At 42.1% G+C, this 24,017-nt stretch overlaps 1 protein-coding gene across 7 annotated transcripts; it reads right to left on the bottom strand.

Moving 5' to 3' along the window:
- Positions 1 to 10: 10 nt before the first annotated feature.
- On the bottom strand, positions 11 to 18,636 carry LOC126990336 (uncharacterized). Of its 7 annotated transcripts, XR_007744218.1 has the most exons (7): positions 18,486 to 18,636; positions 17,686 to 18,027; positions 16,938 to 17,101; positions 15,688 to 15,915; positions 15,067 to 15,160; positions 10,007 to 10,118; positions 9,165 to 9,663 (listed from the first exon to the last, which is right to left on the bottom strand). XR_007744218.1 is itself a non-coding variant. In XM_050848907.1 (6 exons), the coding sequence occupies exons 3-6, from the start codon at positions 15,860 to 15,862 to the stop codon at positions 9,646 to 9,648; spliced, it is 399 nt and encodes a 132-aa protein (XP_050704864.1). In that variant the 5' UTR covers positions 15,863 to 15,915; positions 16,938 to 17,101; positions 17,686 to 18,133; the 3' UTR covers positions 9,165 to 9,645. The 7 variants fall into 7 exon arrangements, 2 of the variants coding, with proteins under 2 accessions (XP_050704865.1, XP_050704864.1); XR_007744217.1 differs by lacking the exon at positions 18,486 to 18,636 and having other exon boundaries at positions 15,067 to 15,218; positions 17,686 to 18,128; XM_050848907.1 differs by lacking the exon at positions 18,486 to 18,636 and having other exon boundaries at positions 17,686 to 18,133.
- Positions 18,637 to 24,017: the final 5,381 nt, after the last annotated feature.

The raw sequence follows: 24,017 nt of genomic DNA, 5'->3' as shown, positions 1-24,017 counted from the left end.
CACAGCGGCAGCAGACCCAAGGCTTCCATCTTAGGTGATTGCTGAGAAGGGGAGGAAGGAAGGTGCTGGAAAGTGTTATGAGGGGGAGTGCTGCCAGCCTCAACAGCACTAAAGGGTGTGGCTGCTGAGAAGGGGAGGAAGGAAGGTGCTGGGAGGTGTTATGAGGGGGAGTGCTGCCAGCCTCAACATCACTAAAGGGTGTGGCTGCTGAGAAGGGAAGGAAGGAAGGTGCAGGGAGGTGTTATGAGGGGGAGTGCTGCCAGCCTCAACATCACTAAAGGGTGTGGCTGCTGAGAAGGGAAGGAAGGAAGGTGCTGGGAGGTGTTATGAGGAGTGCTAACATAAGAAGAACATAAGAACACAGGGAGACTGCAAGAGGCCGAGTGGCCTACACGGGGCAGCTCCAGAATCCCCCCACTACTCACGATGGGTGAGGAGGTGTAGTTTCAGGAGTTACAGGTAGAGGCTTGATCCTCGTCTACCTTCGGTACGGGCGTACGCTCCAGTACCCTGTCACCTTACTGCACCCACACCTCACTGCCACCTGTCATCCTCGTCCATGTAGCTATCCAGTCTACTCTTAAAACAAGCTATCGTCCCTGCACTAACTATGTGATTGCTGAGTCTATTCCATTCCCCCACCACCCTATTACTAAACCAATGCTTGATAATTCATTCATTCATTCATTTAATCGACGCCTGCTCCTAGGAGCTCCCACCAGGGGATGGCCACGGCAGAAGAGCTTCCATCTTCCTCTATCCAGACACTCCATCCTTGCCTGCTCAAAGTTTCTCAAGGATCTTTCCCCCTCCCTAAGGTACTCTTGCACCCTATACCTCCATTTCACTGGAGGTTGTCCTCAAGCATTCCCTCCTTCTATCTCGCTCACATACACCCTTCTGGTCATCTTACTCTCCTCCATTCACTCCATGTGGCCAAACCACTTTAAAGTCTGTCGCTTCACTCCTTCCACCACTCCACACTTCTTCCCTTCACCCCTGTGACACATTCCAAAATGCTCGTACACACTTTCATTACTCATTCCATCCATTCTACTCACACCACAAGCACTCCTCAAATAACTCATTTCCACTGCCTGCACTCTAGACCTCTGACTTTCATTCCAGGCCCACGTTTCACTTACATATGTGAGGGTTGGTACTATTACTGTATTTCTCAAATCCCTCTTTACCTCCATGCTCACACTTCTGCCATTCATGATTCGTCCCAAAGACCCTACCACCCTTCTTCCTTGCAATGCCCTTTCTCTTGTCTCTCCCTCCGTACCACCATGCTTGCACATAACTGATCAAGATACTTAAACTCATTGACCTCCTCCATTTCTTCACCATTCAAAATATTTTGCATTCTTTTTCACATTCAATTCCCACTCTCAGGGCATACAAAATCTACAACCTCACTTCTACTTTGCTCACAAACCATCATTTTACTTTTGTTGACATTTTCAGCTTTTTCCTGTTACAGACACTGTCAAAAACACTGACCAAATTTTGTAGGTCAATCTCACTTTCTGCAATGAGCATCGTGTCATCAGCAAACAGTACTGAATTCAGTACCCACTTCCCTCCCTCATCGAACAGTCTTACTCCAACTTTTCCAACTTTGCCCTTCATTTCTCTAATGACACCATCCATATAAATATTGAATAACCATGGTGACACCCTTGTCTTAAGCCCACTTTTATCTCAAAATGTTCACTTGTTTCTCCAGTAATTTTGACACATGCAGATGCATCCTCATAGAAAGACTTCATTGCACTAAGCAGTTTTCCTCCCACACCATAAATCTTTAAAACATCCCACAATGCCATCCAATCAACTCTGTCATAAGCTTTTTCCAAATCCATGAAGGCAGCGTATAGTTTATTTCCTTTTGCTATTATTTTTTCTAGTACCATCCTGAAGGCAAATATCTGATCCACACATCCCCTTCCCTTCCTGAAGCCTCCTTGTTCTTCACTGATTTTCTCTTCTGTAAGTCTTTGCACCCTCTCTATTATGACTTTTCCATATACCTTTCCGGGTATACTCAGGAGACTTATACCTCTATAGCTCCCACATTCCCCTTTCCTGCCCTTCCCCTTGTAAACTGGGACAATGATGGCTTTCGTCCAGTCTGCTGGCACCCCCCCTCCCATGCTACCTCACATATCTTGACCATCCATTTCACGACTTCATCTCCTCCACACTTCAACATTTCTGCTGTGATTCCATCAATTCCTGCTGCCTTTCCATTTTATAATCTTTTTATTGCCTGATTTACTTGTTCATATGTTATAGTTCTTTCTTTATATACTCCTCTGCCTCTACTCAAAACTGCTGCTGTTACAGCTGCTGGACGTCCATCCTCAAAATTCATTAAGTTTTTGAAATATTCTCTCCATCTCTCTTCACAGCTTCCTGTCTTTCAACATCTTTCCATTCTCATCCATAACTTCATTTATTTTATTTGAGGAGATATTTTCTGCATTTCTTTCGTTTTTTACTTCTTTCCAATATGATTTCCTGTTCCCTTTATATTTTTCACTTAGTCTTTTTCCAGTCTTCATCAACTCTCTTCTTACTTTCTTTTATTGCTTGTTTTAATTTCATTTTGCATTCTCTATATTTCTTTTTCCTTTCCCTTTTTACTTGTTTAGCCACATTTCTTTCTTGAGTTTTCTTAAAAAGTTCCCTTTTCTCCTTTACTATCCTCCTTATCTCTTTTCTCCACCAGGAATTTCCTTTTCTTTTTCCATCTCTCACCACTTTCATCCCTAACACTTTTTTGTTGTAGTTACCATTATTTCTTAAAATGTTCCAAAACCTTTTTCAATATTTGTATTATCTTTTACACTTTCCCATTTTTCACTTAAGGCCTCTGCCATCTCACGGTTATACTCATCTTTTATTTATTTTTCCTGTAACTTTTCTATCTTCAGTATTTCATTTTTTACTTCACCTTTCTTTTCAAACACCCACTTTTCTTTCAGCTTTAACTTTGCCAGCACTGCAAGATGGTCAGATCCATCGAACATTCCTCTTACTACCTTTGTGTCACAAATTTATTTTTTAAGCCTTTCATCTACTGCCACATAATCAATCAATCCTTTTTGCTCATTATCTTCTCCCCTCCTCCATGTGTATCGGTGGATATTCTCGTGCTGAAAGAAGGTGTTCGCTAGGAACATTCCCTCTCAGCACAGACATCCACCAGGCACTCTCCATTATCCCCCATTTTCCCACCACATCCATCACACATTCATCACCCACTTTAGCATTCATATCTCCCATCATAAAAAGTTTCCTTTCTTTCTCAAAACTCTTCAAACATGCATTCACTTCCTCCCAAAAAGCTTCCTTTCTCTCAGTCTTCTCCTTTCACCCACACAATTCCTGATCCCTTCCAACCATAATCAGTCACACCATTCCACACTCTTTCAGACATCACAATAGCACATCCTTCCTTACTCCTGCCTCCATACTTCTCATCTATCCCGTCCATACAACCCCCCCAGGCACACCCTCCCACGTACCCTCTCTACCATCACTCACACCAGTTCCTCGAATATGTGTTTCACTCACTCCCAAAACATCTACTCTAACATTTAAAAAAATTTCAATCATCACTCTCCTCTTTCCTCACCACCTAAACCATTCACATTAATAGACACCAGTCTCATACATTCCTTTCTCTTCTGCCGCCCTCTGGCCATCGCTCCTGCCTCTAAAAACTAGATAAAAGTATGCTTGCTAATTTCCTCCTAAATCTATACTTTTCTAATTTAAATCCATTACTGCGAGTTCTATCCTGCTGGCTAATTCTCAGTAATTTACTTATATCGCCTTTGTTGTAACCCTTGACCCATTTGAATACTTCTATCAGATCTCCCCACTCTTCATCTTTCTAGAGAATGTAAGTTTACATGTTTCAGCCTATCTTGATATGAGAGGTTCCTCAGTCCCTGAATCATCTTGGTCATCCTCCTCTGAACTGATTCTAGCAAGTTGATGTCCATTCTGTAGTGTGGGCACCAAAACTGGACAGCATAATCTAAGTGTGGCCTAACTAACGCTAAATAGAGTCTGAGAATGACCTCTGCACTTTTGTTGGTTACCGTCCTGTTAATAAAACCCAATACCCTGTTAGCCCTATTCCTCGCACTAATACATTGCTTCCTTAGTTTTAGGTCAGAGATCACCAACACTCCCAGATCCCTTTCACACTTAGACCTGCCTATCGCTGTGGAGTCTGAACTATACCCGTGTAATGGATTTTGTGTTCCTACACTTAGTACGCTACACTTGGTGATATTAAAACTCATCTGCCATTTCTCTGACCAAGCTGACAGTTTGTTAAGGTCCTCCTGCAGTGCTCTAACATCCTCCCTTGTCCTAATAGTGCGACCTATTTTTGTGTCATCTTTAAATTTACCTATGTCACTAGTTAACACATTGTCTATGTCATTGAAATAGACAATGAATAAAAGCAGGCCTAAAACTGAACCTTGATGAACCCCACTGGTAACATTACCCCATTCGGATTTTTTACCGTTAATGGTGGAAGAGGGAGTGCCAGGATGGGTTTGAGGAAGGGCTAAGGGACATGATTTTAGGATGGGTTCAAGGACAGGGTGCTAGGATGTGTTGAAGGACAGGATGGTAGGATGTGTTTTAGGATGTGTTGAAGGACAGGGTGCTAGGATGTGTTTTAGGATGTGTTGAAGGACAGGATGGTAGGATGTGTTTTAGGATGGGTTCAAGGACAGGATGGTAGGATGTGTTTTAGGACGTGCTTTAGGATGGGTTCAAGGACAGGGTGCTAGGATGTGTTTTCTTAGGAATTAGGTCAGTTAACCAGGGGATTAGACAAATTAACGATTTCCTTTATGGAACTAGTCTCGGGCCAGGAGTTCAAGCCAACTAAGAGTATCGTCTGAGCTCAAATAAGCCTTGGATGGTACTTACATACTTCGCTCATCGGCTCCCAGACCGAGACAGTATCATCGTATTCACTGCCTGAAGACTAAACACATTTACCATGAAAGGAATAACAATAGTTCAGTGTTTCCTTTCATGAAATAATAAATAATTGCCCTTGCGGCAAGGATAATTCAAAATACCCCTTCTGACCTACATGGTTGGCTTTCGGCCCACAACATCACCTGCTCTCAAGCTAACAACACCTCAGCGCTTTCGCCCCATATTAACTCGTGGCAGTGCTGATTTAAACTTAGTCTCGAGGACAACAGTACTCCTCCAGAACTTACTTCAAGAGACCACTTCTTTTGAAACCCTTCGAAAGATAAGTGCCTCCTACAGTGATTACAACTAGGTATTACTATCAGGCCTGTTAGGATTATCGTTGTAACGCTGGGAGGTGCTTGTAGGGGAAAGCCAGGCACCCCTGCTGTATTAGTGGTAAGTGGTTTGTGTGTCTTTTTGTGGAGTTGTCTTGGTGTGGTTCATGTGTCTTGCGAGAAACATAAACGTTGGGTACGGTAAAGTCACTGTATCACAACAGTTTTAGGATGGGTTCAAGGACAGGGTGCTAGGATGTGTTTTAGGATGGGTTCAAGGACAGGGTGCTAGGATGTGTTTTAGGATGGGTTCAAGGACAGGGTGCTAGGATGTGTTTTAGGATGGGTTCAAGGACAGGGTGCTAGGATGTGTTTTAGGATGGGTTCAAGGACAGGGTGCTAGGATGTGTTTTAGGATGGGTTCAAGGACAGGGTGCTAGGATGTGTTTTAGGATGTGTTCAAGGGCAGAGTGCTAGGATGGGTTTTAGGATGGGTTCAAAGACAGGGTGCTAGGATGATTTTAGGATTTTTTTTTTTACAGCTAAGGAGACAGTTCAAGGGCACAAAGAAAAAAAAGCCCTACTCACTGCTCCTGAATAGAGGTCAAGGGAGTGTCCAAAAAGAGAGGTCAATTTCAGGAGGAGAGGTGTCCTGATACCCTCCTCTTGAAAGAGTTCAAGTCATAGGCAGGAGGAAATACAGATGAAGGAAGATTGTTCCAGAGTTTACCAGCGCGAGGGATGAAAGAGTGAAGGAGCTGGTTGATTCCTGCATAAGGGGTTTGGACAGTATAGGGATGAGCATGAGTAGAAAGTCGTGCAGCGGGGCCGCAGGAGGAGGGGAGGCATGCAGTTAGCAAGTTCAGAAGAGCAGTCAGCATGAAAATGTCGATAGAAGATAGAAAGAGAGGCAACATGGCGGCGGAATTTGAGAGGTAGAAGACTATCAGTATGAGGAGGTGAGTTGATGAGATGAAGAGCCTTTGACTCCACTCTGTCAAGAAGACCTGTGTGAGTGGACCCCCCCCACACAAGATGCATACTCCATACGAGGGCGGACCAGGCCCCTGTATATGGACAGCAACCGTGCGGGGAAGAAGAAATGGCTCGAGGAAGCTGAATTAGTAAGAGATGAGATATGAAGTTTCCAGTTGAGATTTTGAGTTAAGGATAGACCAGGGATGTTTAGTGTTGAAGAAGGTGATAGCTGAGTGTTGTCAAAGAATAGGGGATAGTTGTTTGGAAGATTGTGTTGAGTGGAGAAACTGTGTTTTTGAGGCGTTGAAGGACACCAGGTTCCTCTTGCCCTAAGCGTTCTGTTGCCTCCAGCCTTGAATCGTTAAGTTCCTGTGGAGTGGGTCTTCTATTAAAAGAAGTTGAGTAATGCAGAATGGAATCATCGGCATAAGAATGGATAGGATAGTTCGTTTTGGAAAGGAGATCATCAATGAAGAACGGAAAGAGAGTGGGAGATAGGACAGAGCCCTGCAGGACACCACTGTTAATAGATTTAGGGTGCAACCTTATACTGACGGCCTCTTGTGGTGCCAAGAGGTGGACTGACAAACATATCCTCGGGGGCAATAGCACAAAAACCGTGAAATATTTGCCAATACTTTACCATGTCATGTCGTAGCAGCCGACCATGGACAGAGTACAAGTCCAAAGCCTTCAGTCTCTGGGAATAACTTAGATACTGGCGATCAGATAGAAGGTTAGAAGTGGAAAGGTGCTTTTGAATCTTCCGGTTAAGGATTGATTCAAAAGCTTTAGATAGACAAGAAAGTAAAGCTATAGGGCGGTAGTTTGAAGGATTGGAACGGTCACCCTTCTTAGGCACAGGCTGTACAAAGGCATACTTCCAGCAGGAAGGAAAGGTAGATGTTGATAGGCAGAGACGAAAGAGTTTGACCAGGCAGGGTGTCAACACGGAAGCACAGTTTTTAAGGACAATAGGAGGCACTCCATCAGGTCCATAAGCCTTCTGAGAGTTGAGGCCAGAGAGGGCATAGAAAACATCATTTGGAAGAATTTTAATAGCAGGCATAAAGGAGTCAGAGGGGGGATGAGTAGGAGGAATATACCCAGAATCGTCCAGGGTGGAGTTCTTACAGAAAGTTTGAGCGAAGACTTCAGCCTTAGAGACAGATGAGACGGCAGTGCTGCCGTCAGGGTTAAGGAGAGGAGGAAGAGGAAGAAGTGAAACTGGAGGAGATATTTTTGGCTAGATGCCAGAAATCATGGGAAGAATTAGAAGAAGCAAGATGTTGACATTTTCTATTGATAAAAGAAGTTCTGGTAAGTCGGAGAATAGATTTGGCACGATTCTGGGCTGAAATGTAAAGGTCAAAGTTAGCGGTGTTCGAAGGCTCTGGAACCTTTTGTGAGCTGCCTCTATCTTTTATAGCACGAGAACAAGCGTGATTAAACCAAGGCTTTTTAGCGTGAGGAGTAGAGAAAGAACGTGGAATGTATGCCTCCATTCCAGAGACAATCACCTCCATGATGTGCTGGGCACACACAGAGGGGTCTCTATCCTGGAAGCAGTAATCATTCCACGAAATCGGAAAAGTACATCCTCAGGTCGTCCCACCGAGCTGAAGCAAAATGCCAGAAGCATTGCCTCTTCGGTGGGTCCAGAGGATGTACAGGAGCGATAGGACAGGATACAGAAATAAGGAGGAGGAGCCCAACGGAGAGAACAGTTTGACAGAGTATGCAGAAGGATTAGAGGTAAGGAAGAGGTCTTCTTAGTGTAGAATGTTAGGCCTGTCTCCAAGATGGTCAGGAATACGAGTAGGGTGCTGAACCAACTGCTCTAGGTCATTGAGGAGAGCAAAGTTGTAGGCTTGTTCACCTGGCTGGTCAGTGAAAGAGGATGAAAGCCAAAGCTGGTGGTGAACATTGAAATCTCCCAAGATGGAGATTTCAGCGAAGGGAGAGTGGGTCAAGATGTGCTCCACTTTTGAGTTCAAATAGTCAAAGAATTTTACATAGTTAGTAGAGTTAGGTGAGAGATAAACAGCACAGATGTATTTAGTAATAGAATGACAATGAAGTCTTAGCCAGATGGTAGAAAATTCTGGAGTGAAGGTCGTGGGCATGAGAGCAAGTGATGTCGTTGCGCACGTTGGCACAACATCCAGCTTTGAATTGAAATTTAGGATAGAGATAGTAGGAGGGAACAGAGTAGAGATAACTGTCAGTAGCCTCAGAAACCTGTGTTTCGGTGAGGAAGAGAAGGTGAGGTTTAAAGGAGGAGAAATGGTGTTCCAAAGAATGAAAATTAGAACGAAGACTGCGAATGTTGCAGAAATTGATAAGGAGGAGGTTTTTAGGAGTTATCAGGACGCCTCTCAAGTCGGCAGCCAGAAGGGGAGTCCTCCCTGGGGGAATTTATGGTATCCCCCCCCCAGGCGGGGACTCCCGAGGCTCTGTAATTTTTCGCCATTTTAAATTTTGAATTTTGGGAAAGGTGTGTGTGTTGTGTGAATGTTGTGTGGTGTAAAAAGAGAGAGGAACTGTCTTTAGAGAGCATGCTGAACTGCTCTCTGGTGTTGATGAGACAAAAGGGAAAGGATGGGTTCAAGGACAGGGTGCTAGGATGTGTTTTAGGATGGGTTGAAGGACAGGGTGCTAGGATGTGTTTTAGGATGGGTTCAAGGACAGGGTGCTAGGATGTGTTTTAGGATGGGTTCAAGGACAGGGTGCTAGGATGTGTTTTAGGATGGGTTCAAGGACAGGGTGCTAGGATGTGTTTTAGGATGGGATGAAGGACAGGATGGTAGGTAGGATGTCTCTTTGGGCAATCCTGCATCAGCTGACAACTTCCCACCTCAGTAAATTCAGGTTATAAAATTAAGATTCTTCAGAGCAATGGAATTTGTACTGACAGACTGTTACTGAATCACTACCAGCACTCTGGCACTTGTTACTTTTATGAATTTCCTGCATTTCAGAATTTGGACAACTATATTTCAGCTTACAAAATCCCCGTTAGCAAAAATAAATTTTACTGGGATTTTTCAGACCAATTCAGACTCCTGGACTTCCACGACACCAACAGCAACACTCAGGCACTCACATCCCTTACAAATCCCTGCACATCAGAATCCGGACGCCTAGATTTCAGTGTAATTTCCTCCTTAGTAAACTGAGGTAAACGTAGTGATTTCTAAGACCAATTCAGACTAACCGACTTCACTATCTGGGAGGCAACACTCAGCACTAACATCCAGGCCGGAGCGCTTGGTGAAGCCCCTCCTGACGAGTCGCCGTTCACCGACGCGCTCCAGCGGCAGACTGCTGAGGCCGAGGGCGTACACATGGCGGGCCAACACACAGGTCAGAGTGTGGAGGGTTTCTGCAGGGAGGAGGATAAAAGTGGCAGTTATGTTGGGCTGTTGGAGAGCTGCATCTTCACCAGCTACCTTCCTCTAACACTTCTGAGCTTTTATTTAATTCTTTATCATCAATGAACTCATCCCCTGAGCCTAGAGAGAGGCATGAAAACAGCCTTCATTAAAAGCAGGCCAGCAATGCTGCATATCTAAATGATTCTTTACCTATCCAAGGGCAGACAAAGTACATCAATCAGTGACATAACAAAAGCACTGCATAAGGAGGAGTAGGAGCACTTTCTCCAGCACCCTCAGCCTGTTATCTCTTTGGCAGGAAGAGAGGCAACGTGAGGCCTGGCTCCTTACCGCCCACTCCTTGATAAGCTCATCCCTGTGGGTGAGGGAGGGCAGGGTGGTCCCAGAGCTCACCAGATATGCACACGTTAAGGTTGGCCTTAATCCACGGCACGCGGAGGGTCTGAAAGGTGCGCGCCACAGACTTACACATCATGCTGGACTTTTCATGTGAGGAGTTCTAGATCAGATAATCGTTTTAGGCTTGGTTACACATGATGTCGGACTTTCAACATGAGAAATTCAACCTAAGATAATCCTAGTGACTGGCAGAGCAAAAAATATATATTGGTTACACACACACACACACACACACACACACACACACACACACACACACACACACAAGTTAAGCAGTGACATCAGTAATAATCACCATCATTAGAGTACTCCAGTTCCCTTGGAGAGGATAGAGTTAAACCACAAACACTTGCAGCACATTCTGAGGGTGGCAAGACACTGTGAGGAATATTACCAACAGTCATGTAACACAAAGGGGGCAGCTATGTCTTTGGCCAGTCCATAATTATACTTGTCACAAACACTTGCAGTATATTCTGAGGGTGGCAAGACACTGTAAGGAATATTACCAACAGTCATGTAACACAAAGGGGGCAACTATGTCTTTGGCCAAGCCATAATTATACTTGTCACAAACACTTGCAGTATATTCTGAGGGTGGCAAAACAGTGACGGCCTGCCTGCATGCTTGCTGACAGCTAGTCACCACTGCTAACAAGGAGCATGTTTAAGGTGCGTCTCTTCACTCACCCGCTGACTGCACCCCATACGGTCAACTTGGGTAAGCCTCCATGTAGCTGCCCTTCCCATTCTAAGAGTTACATGAGTCGTGAGTTATGTGAGCGTCCCCGTGGCCATACAATACTTATGGTTGTGACTTTACTATATATATTCTCCATTTTTTGTATTCTATTATTTTCTATCAATATTAACCGGGCAAATAAGTTTACTCTCATTATTTAATGGTCTTCTATTTTTTATTTATTTACAGCACAGAGAGCAACTCAAGGGCAACAAAAAGATGTAAAAATCAAAATAACTGTTCCGCTCATACAGCAATAAGTCTAGAGTGGCCAATAGAGAGGTCAATTTCGGGTGGAGAAGTGTCTTGATACTCTCTTCTTGAAAGAAGTCAAGTCATAGGCAGGAGGAAATACAGACGAAGGAAGGCTGTTCCAGAGTTTACCAGTGACTCGGATTAAAGAATGGAGATACTGGTTAAGTCTTGCATAAAGTGTTTGGACAGTATATTGAATAGCTTGATTAGAAAGTCGATTGCAGCGTGGCTGTGGGAGGGGGGGAGGCATGCAGTTAGCAAGTTTCGAAGAGCAGTCAGCATGAAAATTTCGATAGAAGATAGAAAGAGTTGAAACATGGCGGCGGAATTTAAGAGGTAAAAGACTATCAACAAGAGGAGGAGAGCTGATGAGACGTAGAGCCTTAGCCTCCACTCTGTCCAGAAGAGCTGTGTGAGTGGAGCCCCCCCACACGTGAGATGCATACTCCATACGAGGGCGGACAAGACTCTTATATATGGAAAGCATCTGTGCGGGGAAGAAGAACTGGCGGAGACTGTACAGAACGCCCAACCTTGAGGAAGCTGATTTAGTGAGAGAGATGTGAAGTTTCGAGTTGAGATTTTTAGTTAAGGATAGACCGAGGATATTTAGTGTTGAAGAAGGTGACAGCTGAGTGTTATTGATGAATATGGGAGAGGTGTTTGGAAGATTGTGTCGAGTTGATAGGCGGAGAAATTGAGTTTTTGAGGCATTGAAGGACACAAGGTTCCTTTTATCCCAATCAGAAATGATAGCAAGGTCTGAGGTTAAGCGTTCTGCAGCCTCCAGCCTGGAGTCATGTAATTCCTGTTGAGAGGGTCTTCTGTTGAAAGAAGTTGAATAATGCAGAGTTGAGCCATCAGCGTATGAGTGGACAGGACAGTTTGTTAAGGAAAGATCATTGATGAATAACAGGAACAGAGTGGGTGATAGGACAGAGCCCTGTGGAACACCACTGTTGATAGTTCTAGTAAGTAATGGCACCAGTCCTCTCTGCCAAGGATTAATTCTAGTTTTCCTGAAGGAGTCTCATTATGACACCCACCTCATGGCTGCCAGTTCTGTTCCACTCATCCATCATGCACTGGTAGTGAGGGCCGGCCACTGCAGGCACTCAAACATGATGAATGACCTTGATCAAGCCTATCGTTATGCTGTCCAGCTTTCTAATGCAGTGGGGTGTTGGGGGGTAGAGGAGAAGGAGTAGCTAGAATAATTTTCCTGGGTTGGTGATTTTTTTTTTAAATCAAAGAAATCAAAAAATCATTGATTTTTTTTTTTTTTAATTTTCAGATTTTTTTATTATTATTATTTTTTTTTTATAAATATATATCCTGCTGAGTGATTTGAAAGTCTCCATAGGTTACTTTAAGTTTAAGTTTAGGGCCTGTAAGTCTGAGCACAGTCAAGGATCCAGATACATACTTGTTCAATACTTGTTTGTAGTTGGTACAGGAGCAGGTTTAGGACAGATAGAGTTGCCTGAAGTTGTCATTTTCATGACAGAATATTATATTATTACCACAGAGAAGAATATCTACTTCTGTTACTGTTTGGTTGCTAACCTTGGTTATTATTATGATACATTGCCTGCCAAGTTAGTAAAGACTAAAGGAGGAGGATTTTGGGGGGAGAATCAATGTGTCAAAAACTGGTCCTGTCATTTCATCAAATCAGCAAAAAACTAAATCCATCAAATTTTCCAATGTTTCCATTTTGTCAAAAACAGCTTTTTACCCTTATCCCATCAGTGTAGCAACAAGTTCATATCATTTCAATGCATCAAAATGAGAAGGCATCAATATATCAATAAATCCAGATGTTATCAAAGCATCAAATTGTTAAAAGTCATCTGAGCATAAAAAAATCAAAGTTATCAAAGCATCAAAAGTCTAGTCCATGATGACACTATGGGTATTACGACATTCACAATGGTACACCATCACAACTACCTGACAATGGTACACCATCAAAACTACCTGACAATGGTACACCATCACAACTACCTGACAATGGTACACCATCACAACTACCTGACAATGTGACAATGGTACACCATCACAACTACCTGACAATGGTACACCATCACAACTACCATTAATGCAAATGTTTCTACATCAACGAGTAAAGTGGTGTGACACAGTATGATCGAGACTAACTTGGGAACCAAATTCTCGAACTAACAAGTGATACTCTGTTCGGGGTCACGAGGCAATATCAATGAAAGCCTCAGTCATACCCTTGACAGATCAGAACGGGGTCTGTACCTTGTAGCACCAGGAGCACTTCAGCCTGAGGAATTAACAGAAATGTAAAGTGCCATCTATCAATAAGATGCCGGCCAACTACTCCATTATCCGGGGTAAGATCCACCATGGAAATGGACAGTATATTCATATGCAGTTTATCTCAGCTGTGGGCCACACGATGGACAGGCACCTTTAGTTTCTAGAGGCGGCCCACACTCGAGACAGATACGATTCAGATGATGCTGATGAAGCTGCTGTTGACTAAGAAAATCAACCTTCTCAGCAACAGAATCATTGTCCCTGCGCTGTGTGTCTGGCACCCCTAGAGAGAACGATCTGCTTCAGGCCTTGCAATAATGCACAGGTCTGTGTAGGCTGCAACAGCGTCACAGAAACCATGAGGTATCCATGTCCTATCTGCAGGGGCCAGGTGCAGGAGTGATTAGAAATATTCACTCAGCAAGATATGAAATACTGCTGCTTCATTTCTAGTTTTGAACGCTGCTGATTAATTGCAACCCCAGTCCTCAGAGGGAAGAATGACACTCTCAATTTTATGGTTCTTAGGTTATTTATTGTAAAAAAAAGTCACTTGAAATAAAGACTGATATTGATATGTATCTTGTTGTGCTGCCTCGCGCTTCATCTGCTGGACCTGAACATAATGTGTCGATGTTTTGCTAAGATCTGAAGATGTTTTTGACATTTTGGAAATATATGAAGTTTTGGATGCATTGATTTGATTTTATCCATTTTTGATGCTTTGAAGCCATCTATTGTTTTTGTTGATTTGATAACATACAGGCAGTTTAAGCTTTTTTATAACGTGATTAGATACATCTTTTGGATGCTGTGAAAAGATAGTCTTTTGGCGTTTTGATAGGCCTGACACCCTTGGAATAGTTTTGATGCTTAGAAGGCGCCTGATTTTTACCAAGTAAAAACATATGGCAAGTTGGCAACAATAGAGCAAGAGGATATAACAATGTAGGAGTATTTATTTATTTATCTATTTAATAATTTTGGGGGGGGCGTATATACCTCGAAGAGAATAAATGAATCAATACATATGAATAGGTTGTTTTACTTTACCATCTTTGGAGCACATCATTTAACTTATGGAAGACTTTTAGTTAAAAAAAAAATCATGATTTTTAGTAAAAAATCAATGATTTAATCATTTGATTAAATCAATTTGATTTAATCATTGCCAACTCTGTAATTTTCCACTATATTTTTATACTTTTTATCATGGTAAAATGCATTTAAATATGCCTTTTGTCCTTGTTAAGCTTGGTGCTGGCTGACTGATTGATAATGGAGAGTAGTAAAACAGGAGGAGGAGAGGAGGAGGAGGAGGAATACATAGGAAGAACAGACACTAGAAGACCTATCGGTCTATGGCGAGGTGTCAGTTTACTACCGCTACTACTAGTAATCTACGTGTGGTAGAACAGGACAGAAAAGATGAAGGCTCCTTCCCACCCACCTCTCCCTCCGGCAACGTGCAGGAAATAGTTAGAAGAGAACACCATGTACCTTTAAGGAAGAAAGGGACATGGAAATTTTACAGTAAAGAGAGAAATAAGAGGAAATTACTACCCTTAACTTACACTACTGGTAACCTAAGCTGTGTGGAAAATGACTACATTACATAAGAACATAAGAACATAGAAACACAGGCAGACTTGAAGAGGCCAAGTGGCCTACACAGGACAGCCCCAGAATCCCCCCTAATACTCACGATGGGTGAGGTGGAGGCTTGATCCTCGTTTTACCGGCGGTACTAGGCACGCACCAGTAACCTGTCACCTTACTGCACCCACACCTCACTCCATCTGTCATGCGGACATTAACTGTTACTTTACTCTTTTGTTAACTTACGCTACTTGCAATCTAGGTTGTGGGAGAGAATAATATGGATTTAGGTTGAGGTCTTGCTGCAATCTGTCTGAAAACATGCGAAGAAGGGTCAGTATAATCTTATATCCCTGAAGTACTTATCCAATGAAGACTTGAAGCTATTGATACTCTGTGCGCTAACTACTGACGGTGGGAGTCTATTCCAGTGATCGACGACTCTATTATTGAAAAAACTTTTGCGCACCAATGTGTTACATCAGTTTCACTTCTACTTCATACCGTTGCTGCGTGTTATTGTGTTGGTGTCTCTCTGAAATAGACTATCTAAAGGAGGAGGAGGAGGAGAAAGGGGAATAAAAAAGCATTGGTGTGTTCCTATATCCTAACAAATGCTGGCAGCAGGGTGGGTGAACATAAATTACTGGAGTCTGAGGCAGAGTTGCATTGCCAGGTGACATGAAGGCAAGGGTGGGTGAGGCATGGGGCACGTTACTGCACTCACCATCCAAGGACTGCAGGCTGGAGGGCATACTTGGCACATCCTTGTAGTGGGGCAGCAGGAGGAACCAGTGGGAGGTGTAGGGGTGGAGGCCGACCACCTGGCAGGACATCTTGGCAGGGCTCAGCGTGTGGCCTATGAACCTTGAGTTGGAGCAGCGTTGGAACACTCTCCTCATCGTCCTCTGTCCCTGTGGTGGTGCTGGCCTGGCTCTTCCTCTGGGCTGAGTCTCTGAAATGGGAAAGCAGCATTCATCAAGGCATTACTATAGGAGACAATGCACGTACAGAGGGAAGAGTGCAGTCGCTACAAGCTTCTTTCAACAGCAAGGGAGGCAGCTTAATGGACAAAAATCACATTAGCAGCGACAAAAAAGCCTGCTGGACGCTGCTCTCACCAAGGAAAAGAGAATGAGCACACACCAATGTTTCAGGGCCAACATTTAGGACAGAATGGTTTTGAAGGACTGGCTCGCACTACAAACACCCTCCCCCTCTTCCTCTTCCTACATCTCTTTCTCTTCCTATCCCCTGCTCCTCCTTCTCTTCCTGCCCCCTCCTACTTCTTCTCCTTCTCTTTCTCTCTCTATCTCCTCCAACTCCTTACCTAATATATATGCTTTGAAGAGGAAGAAAAGGAGGAAGAGAAGGGGATAGGAAGAAAAGAGGAGGAGGGGAAAGGAAGAGAAAGAGGAGGGAAAGGAAAAGGAGAAGGGGAGACAGGAAGAGAAAGAGAAGAGAGAGAGGAGGAGGAGGGAAAAGGAATAGTGAATGCATCAACATAAAAGCCTGCTGGACGCTGCTCTGACAACGGTAAGAAGAATGAGAGGCTGGAAGATAGGCTGGCTGTTAATTTCCTCGTTTTTCAATATTTTCCAGAGTTTTATCATCTATTTTTGTTTTTTTACAGTTGAGCACAGTTGTTCATGGGCCAAATATTTGTATACATTTTTATTCTTCATTGTTCATTTCAGCTAAATCATTCGTATTCATAATCTACACAGATGGATTGCAATGTGTGTGTGTGTGTGTGTGTGTGTGTGTGTGCGTGTGTGTGTGGGAGGATACCCAGAGACACACAGTGGCGGTCCCTTGCAGACTCCTAATGTTCTTATGACTAGAAGTATTTACAGGGACAGAAGGAATTTACTTCAGGGCACACAGGGACAGGATGAGAACACACAATGATATACAAGGACAAGGAAAATGGACATATGCACAAAAATAGGATACGTTTAAAAACATGTCCCTTACTTGGTTGGCGGTCATGCACGCCCACAGCCCTTAGTGCATGGCGGGCGGTGACGTGCAGGCTGTAGGCGTGGTCCACCCTGGCGGCTCCCTCCTCCACGCCGCTCGATGAGTTGCTGCCACCACCCACGGCTGCTCCCTCGCCAGACGGTAAATGTCATCGCCAACTGCAGACGTAATTTCATGCAGTATATACGTACATAAATTCTTGGGCTATATTATGTCATATGTTATATAAAGATTTCATGAGATATAATGTCATGTATTATTTGAACATTTAAACTTAAAAGCCTGCAAGATGTCAGTCAGTCTACACATCAGCAAATATTGTGGCCCAGTTGTGGCGTGGGTTGTGAGAGGAACACCAAGTAATTGACCACAACTTTGCAGAGGTTTGAATGTACTATTTATAGTAAACATATAGTGGTAAAACAAATGGTTTAGTTTAGTTTGATTTCCAAGAGCTGAAGCAAAAAGTGTTACAAGCCAACTTGAGCTCCCCTTCCTCCTCCTTTTCCTTCTTATTACAGTTATTATTATGAGAGACAAATCAGGCAGAAAGGGAGGAAGGCTGACACTGTGAGCTTCCACTCCAGCAGCCCACACACACCGCAGACCACAAGAAGGAAAGCTAAAGCAATGAGAAAACTAGAAAGAAGCTGAGATACTGTAGAAGATCATACAAGTGGAGGGACAGAGAGACAAGGCAACAGATATCCCAAAATACACCTCTCCTCCTCCTCCCCCTTACATTCCTCCTGGCCTGGCACCGCCGCCTCCCCCGCTATGCTGCCTGCCACCCGAGGTTCTCCTTGGCCCAGAATGACGGGCGTGGGCATGGCCGTGATGGGGCAGCTGATTTGATGCAATGCAGGGCCGCACGCCGCCCTCTGCCCTCTGCTACTCTGTGGGGAGGCCTGTGTTAGCATCCCTAGCATTGCTGTGATGCGTTACAGTTGGAAACTCTTCTGCCGTGGCCGTCCCCTGGTGGCAGCTCCTAGGAGCAGGCGTCTATGAAATGATGATGATGTTCCAGCACAATGATCCTCACCAATCTGGCTTTTGTCTGAAGTCTTGTTCCTTTATTTGAGACCTATCAAGCAGACAGTACAAGTGAATGTTACAATTTTTGATGGGAAAGACAAGTGGAGTACCCCAGGGCAATGTTTTAGTCTCATTATTTGTGGTATATATTTATGATCTTACTGAATATAGTGCAGTTTTGACTGGACAGATGTTATGAGTGGTGCAGCCCAGGGTAATGTTCTAGAGGCAGTATTACTTATGGTATCGTATATAGTGTGTGTGTGTGTATATATATATATATATATATATATATATATATATATATATATATATATATATATATATATATATATATATATATATTTATATATATATAGAGATATATATATATATAGATATATATATATATATATTAATGACCTTACTGAGTATAGAAGAATGGTGTAGTTTTGACTGGACAGATGTTATGAGTGGTGTAGCCCAGGGCAATGTTCTGGAGGTGGTTTCATTATTGTGGTTTCTTACCTACATTTCTTACCTAGATGGGGAGAACCCCATCTAGAATCAGGTGACGCCTACAACCAAGACAGCAAGTAGATTGTCCTTTAGATGATCTGATGGTTGGCTAATGTGGCATCACCAAGACCACACAAACCACTGCCATAACACTCTTGAGCAAGTGGCAAGACAATGCAGTCAGGTTGGAAATCCAGAGTGGAGACACAGCACAGCACAGGACACAATTTTACAATTCAAAGTCATACTCAACAACCCAAAGTCAATGAAAATCACACAAAATTTGACCAAAAGAAGTGTCGAGATGCTGTTTAAAAGCATTAATAGAATTCACCAAGACAACTGATTCTGGTAAATTATTCCAAATGCTAATGACCCGCACTGAGAAGACATGAGCTCGAACATCAGTGTTGTAACGAGGCACACAAAGCTTGTCTGTTGTGATTTTTAGCAAAGAGGTGACCTAGATTAGGACAAAACCCTTTCAGAATGTTGAACACCATAATAGGATCAGCTCTGATCAACCTTCCTTTAATGGAGTCAAGACTCAATCTAGCGAGACGTTCACTATATGGTAGATCGTGGAAACCGGCAATTTTCTTGGTCCATCTCCTCTGAACATTTTCTAAAAGCCTGGGTCATGTCACCTGTATAAACAGTGAACCAAACCACAGAGGCAAAGTCCAAGATAGGGTGAATATGAGAGATGAAAACTGCCTTCATGAAATCAGCAAAGGGTACCCTTTAAAATACAGTAACCAATGCCTCCAGCCTTGCCAGTGATTTCTCTCACATGCAAGTGAAACCTTAAGGAGGAATACACCCTGACCCCAAGATATTTATAGTTATCTCGTACATCTTGAATGGCTTGGTTTCCTATACAGTATGGTAGAGGAACAGGAGCATCAAGGAGATTCCTACAACAGTTCGTTCTGGCACATTTACCAACTGAGAAAGATAAACCCGTGAACACATACTCACTTCTTCCTCTGGCACTCTCCTCTACACTAAGCATACTGCACTACAAACCCTGCAGCCTTACAGCCGCTGGTGATCCTCAGCTTCCGTGTTGCAGAGCGGCGCCCCGTGCTGTGTTTACCTTCCCTGCAGATGATGACGATGATGTACGTGGGTTGGCGCCCTTGCAGCGGGAGCACAATCCCGTGACATTCCTGTCTCGTTTCCGTTACAGTTTGCGTTTGCTTGTTCAGTATCAGTAATATTTTTTTTCTATCATTTCCGGCTGCTGGTTCTGCTCAAAGGGTTGTTTGTACGATACAACGTGGGGACTTGTTATTCGTCTCGTACTGCACCAAGGACGTCCGTCCAGTGGGAACATATGCCCGAGGACGTGGTGGTCGAGGAGGCCGGGGGGGCTTGAGCTCATATAGTAAGACCAACGCTCATAAGATTGTTTCCAGTGCCTCTGCCGCAGCAAGTATTAATGCTGACGGTAGTGACGACCATAGATGGGCACGATAACAGAAAATTAACCTTATTCCCGATACCCGATAACTGATAATGGAAAACCTTATCGGTGATAACCGATATTCGTTAACTGCAGACACAAATATAAGCGATAACCGATAACCGATATAAATCCATTATTCCGATACTAGCTAAAGTCCGGCAAATCTTAAGTGGCGGCTCTGACGTAGACAGCCCGCTAGACACTGGTGCTATGTCTCCAACTGACCTCGCGTACCGTGCCTCTCACACCCTTCTCTCTCTCTCTCTCCCCGTGTCTCTCTTTCACTCTCACTCTAGTATAAAAACAGATATGTTTTTTATGATTGATTCTCTATCTGTGAGTGAATACAAAGAAATTTGTACAACACTTGGCCACCGCGGCGTTGTCATGCTCTTCTCAACCCAACACACCGCAGTTGCCAGTTGCTCTGCCTGCTTTAATTATCGCATTTCTGCCATTTTTTAGTGTGTGTCTGCCATCTGCTGTCAATGTCAGCCATATGGCATAATTATGATAAAATATGGAGACTGTACCTGTACATGGAATGCCAGGACCGTCAAGCAAATTCTGATGTGAGTCATATGTAGGTGAATGGTGAGGTTCCGCTGGGGATGGCCAGGGAGTGGGGAAGGAGTGGTCGCTAAGAACATTAAAATATTACACTTTGACCTTATTTCCACACCACCCAAGGGGTAGAGTCTTGGTACGATTTTTTAAGAGGTTTATTATTAATATTATTATTATTATTATGCATTGTTGTGCACCATGCTCCCCGAATGAGAGTACACCCCCACTTTTCTCTCTTTCGCACACACACACACAGACAAAGAGAGAGAGAGAGAGAGAGAGAGAGAGAGAGAGAGAGAGAGAGAGAGAGAGAGAGAGAGAGAGAAGGGTGTGCGAGGTCAGTTGGAGACGTGGCAACAGGGTCTTGCGGGCTATCTACGTCAGAGCCGCCACTTAAGATTTGCCGGACTATAGCGATAAGTTCGACAGGCGAAAACGATACTATATTGATATTTCAAATAAAAAAAACATAGTTGAATTCAAATTTTCATTATTTGTATTTTAGAAAACTTACAAAACCTGAAAACCACCCGTTTACACGTACATATGGACGGTAATACTAGAAACGCCTGGGGGTGGGGCTGGTAGAAGGGGGTGGATTCACTGAGAACTGGGGGCCATCATTCCTGTGAACACTACTACTAGCCTTGTAATTAAAATGATAATAATAATAACAATACTACTACTACTACTACTACTACTACTACTACTACTACTACTACTACTACTACTACTACTACTACTACTACTACTGTATGTATGTATGTATGTATGTAAATATATATATATATATATATATATATATATATATATATATATATATATATATATATATATATATATATATATATATATATATATATATATATATATATATATATATATATATATATATATATATATATATATATATATATATATATTATTATTATTATTATTATTATTATTATTATTATTATTATTATTATTATTATTACTAATATTATTATTATATATATATATATATATATATATATATATATATATATATATATATATATATATATATATATATATATATATATATATATATATATATATATATATATATATATATATATATATATATATATATATATATATATATATATATATATATATATATATATATATATATATATATATATATATCAGGAACCTGTCTTTCTGCATAGAAATCAAGACATACCAACCATGCCACCTGATGAGCTAAAAGACTCATGAGGTGGCATGGTTGGTATGCGCCTTGATTTCTATTCAGAAAGTATATATATATATATATATATATATATATATATATATATATATATATATATATATATATATATATATATATATATATATATATATATATATATATATATATATATGGCATGGCCCATCTTGTATATCAGCCCCCTCTTCACCTGGGAGCTGGATCTGCCACTGAGAGGGGGACTGTTTCCGCCATTATTATGGGGAGGAGGAGCGTAATAAATGAGTTTTGGTGGGGAGGAAGACAGGAGGGGAAGGGAAGGTAGAGGAAGCTAAGGGAGGGAAGGGGATGAGGAGTAGAGGGGGAGGGATGATTAGAAGGCGAAGGGGAAAAGAGAAAGTTGAATAAGCAAAGAAAAGCTGAGGTCATGAACTTTGTGTAAAACTGGAAGGACAGCTCGCCACCTCCTCCTTCTCCCTACCCTGACATGACCCTTGCGGCGGAATTTCCAGTGAAGCTCTTCCCTCTTCGTCGTAGCGTCGCTTAGAGAGTTTGTTTCTGTTAAGGGTATGCGTGAATCCTACAAATGGCTACAATCTCTTCCCCCTTCCAAGCTATCCTTCCGTGTAGTGTTGGTACTACAGCAAATCAAACAAACGTTGAAAACCGAAACATTAATGCATTTTAGGTACATTTCTATAATGGAAAATATTATGTGGCAAATACTTATGTAAGCAGTGCTTGATAGAGTGACATACATTATATATTGCAGAAAGTTTACATTGACGCATTTAAGGGGGTTGGCTACGGGGTATCTTCGAGGAATAAATTTAAAATCGGATAAGAAGAGGTTTTTAGCTCAAAAGGCCCTTGAAAGGGTAAATTGCCGTGTGGTGGAGTTTGCTTTCGTAAAATTAAAACCCCTCTCCGCTGGAGACCATTTTCAAATGTCCCGCGCTGTTGCTTCATAGCCAGACACACGCCTCAACATATGCAGTATCATTCAATGCTTGTATATACGTAAAATTGTATTAGAATTTTTTTTCTCAATAAATTTTGCCACTTGTGATCCTCATTTTCCGCTGGGAGGAGGGAGGAAGCGGCGAGCCGCTCAGCACTGCAATGCCTCGCGCGACACAAACGAGCGAGGTGCGTTGAAATTTTCCCTCCACTCTAGCCAAAAAAACGTCCTTTCAAATGATTTTACAAGCGCAAGGCAACCAGAAAAAGCTACAAACACTGTTCGAGAGATAGAATTGCCCAGTACGGTCATGTAGGAACACCTTGACCTTCTGACACCCTCACCTTTGGTTGATTAAAACTTTTTTATAAAGGGGGACCAGATTCCTTATCATTCTCCAGTAAGTCAACAAGGTACACACATTAATATGTGAAAATTTCATGCCAATTAGATAAATACAAATGGCATGACAGGGAGAAATGGAAAAAAAATCTTTAGGAGCCAATATCTCGAAAAGTAGTTTTTTACACTTCAAAAAATTTCACAAAATCGGTAAAACGTCTGACCGACTTTTGTAAGGTATCATTTAAAACTACAACTAAAGGAAAAATTTTGACCGCTATAAAATTTCCAAAAAATGTCAAAAGAAAACGGGACACAGTGGAGAAAATTATAAGACAAAAAATTGTAATTTTATTTTTTCGAAGACAAAACAAAAAATCAAAAATTTTCTAGCTGGGAAATGTAGATAGGTAAGCAAAGGTTTTATGATATTCTTCAAAGTGATTAACTGAAAAATAAGATCTATGAAACAAAAAAGAAAAAAGAAAAATATGCTTTGTTTCAGTTTCTCCTAAACTTCACCCGAATTTAATGAAATTCACAGGTATCATACCTTTACACCTACAAATAACATACTAAGACTTAAAAAAAAAAAATTATATATATATATATATATATATATATATATATATATATATAAATATAAATATAAATATAAATATATATATATATATATATATATATATATATATATATATATATAAATATATATATATATATATATACACACACACACACACACACACACACACACACACACACACACACACACACACACACACACACACACACACACACACACACACACACACACACACACATATACACACACACATACAAACACACACACACGCGCGCGCATTCTTCACCAACCCCTCCCTCTTCAAGCATCTCCGGAACAATGTGATACGGGAAATCAAGTCAGCAAAACTAACATACTACACTAACAAGATACACAAGCTCAAGCAGGAAAACATCAGCAGGTGG

Source organism: Eriocheir sinensis, unplaced genomic scaffold (assembly GCF_024679095.1).
Source record: "Eriocheir sinensis breed Jianghai 21 unplaced genomic scaffold, ASM2467909v1 Scaffold156, whole genome shotgun sequence".
Taxonomy (NCBI): domain Eukaryota; kingdom Metazoa; phylum Arthropoda; class Malacostraca; order Decapoda; family Varunidae; genus Eriocheir; species Eriocheir sinensis.
This window is presented reverse-complemented; position numbering and strand designations above follow the sequence as displayed.

Excerpts from the sequence above, each read along its gene's own strand:
- LOC126990336 (XM_050848907.1), bottom strand. The coding sequence starts at position 15,862 with ATGAGGAGAGTGTTCCAACGCTGCTCCAACTCAAGGTTCATAGGCCAC. Across the intron at positions 15,161-15,687 it reads CAGCCTGCAGTCCTTGGATG|ATGGAGTGAGGTGTGGGTGC; the intron begins GTGAGTGCAGTA and ends TCCGCATGACAG. Across the intron at positions 10,119-15,066 it reads AAGCCTCCACCTCACCCATC|ACCCTCCGCGTGCCGTGGAT; the intron begins GTGAGTATTAGG and ends CGCACCTTTCAG.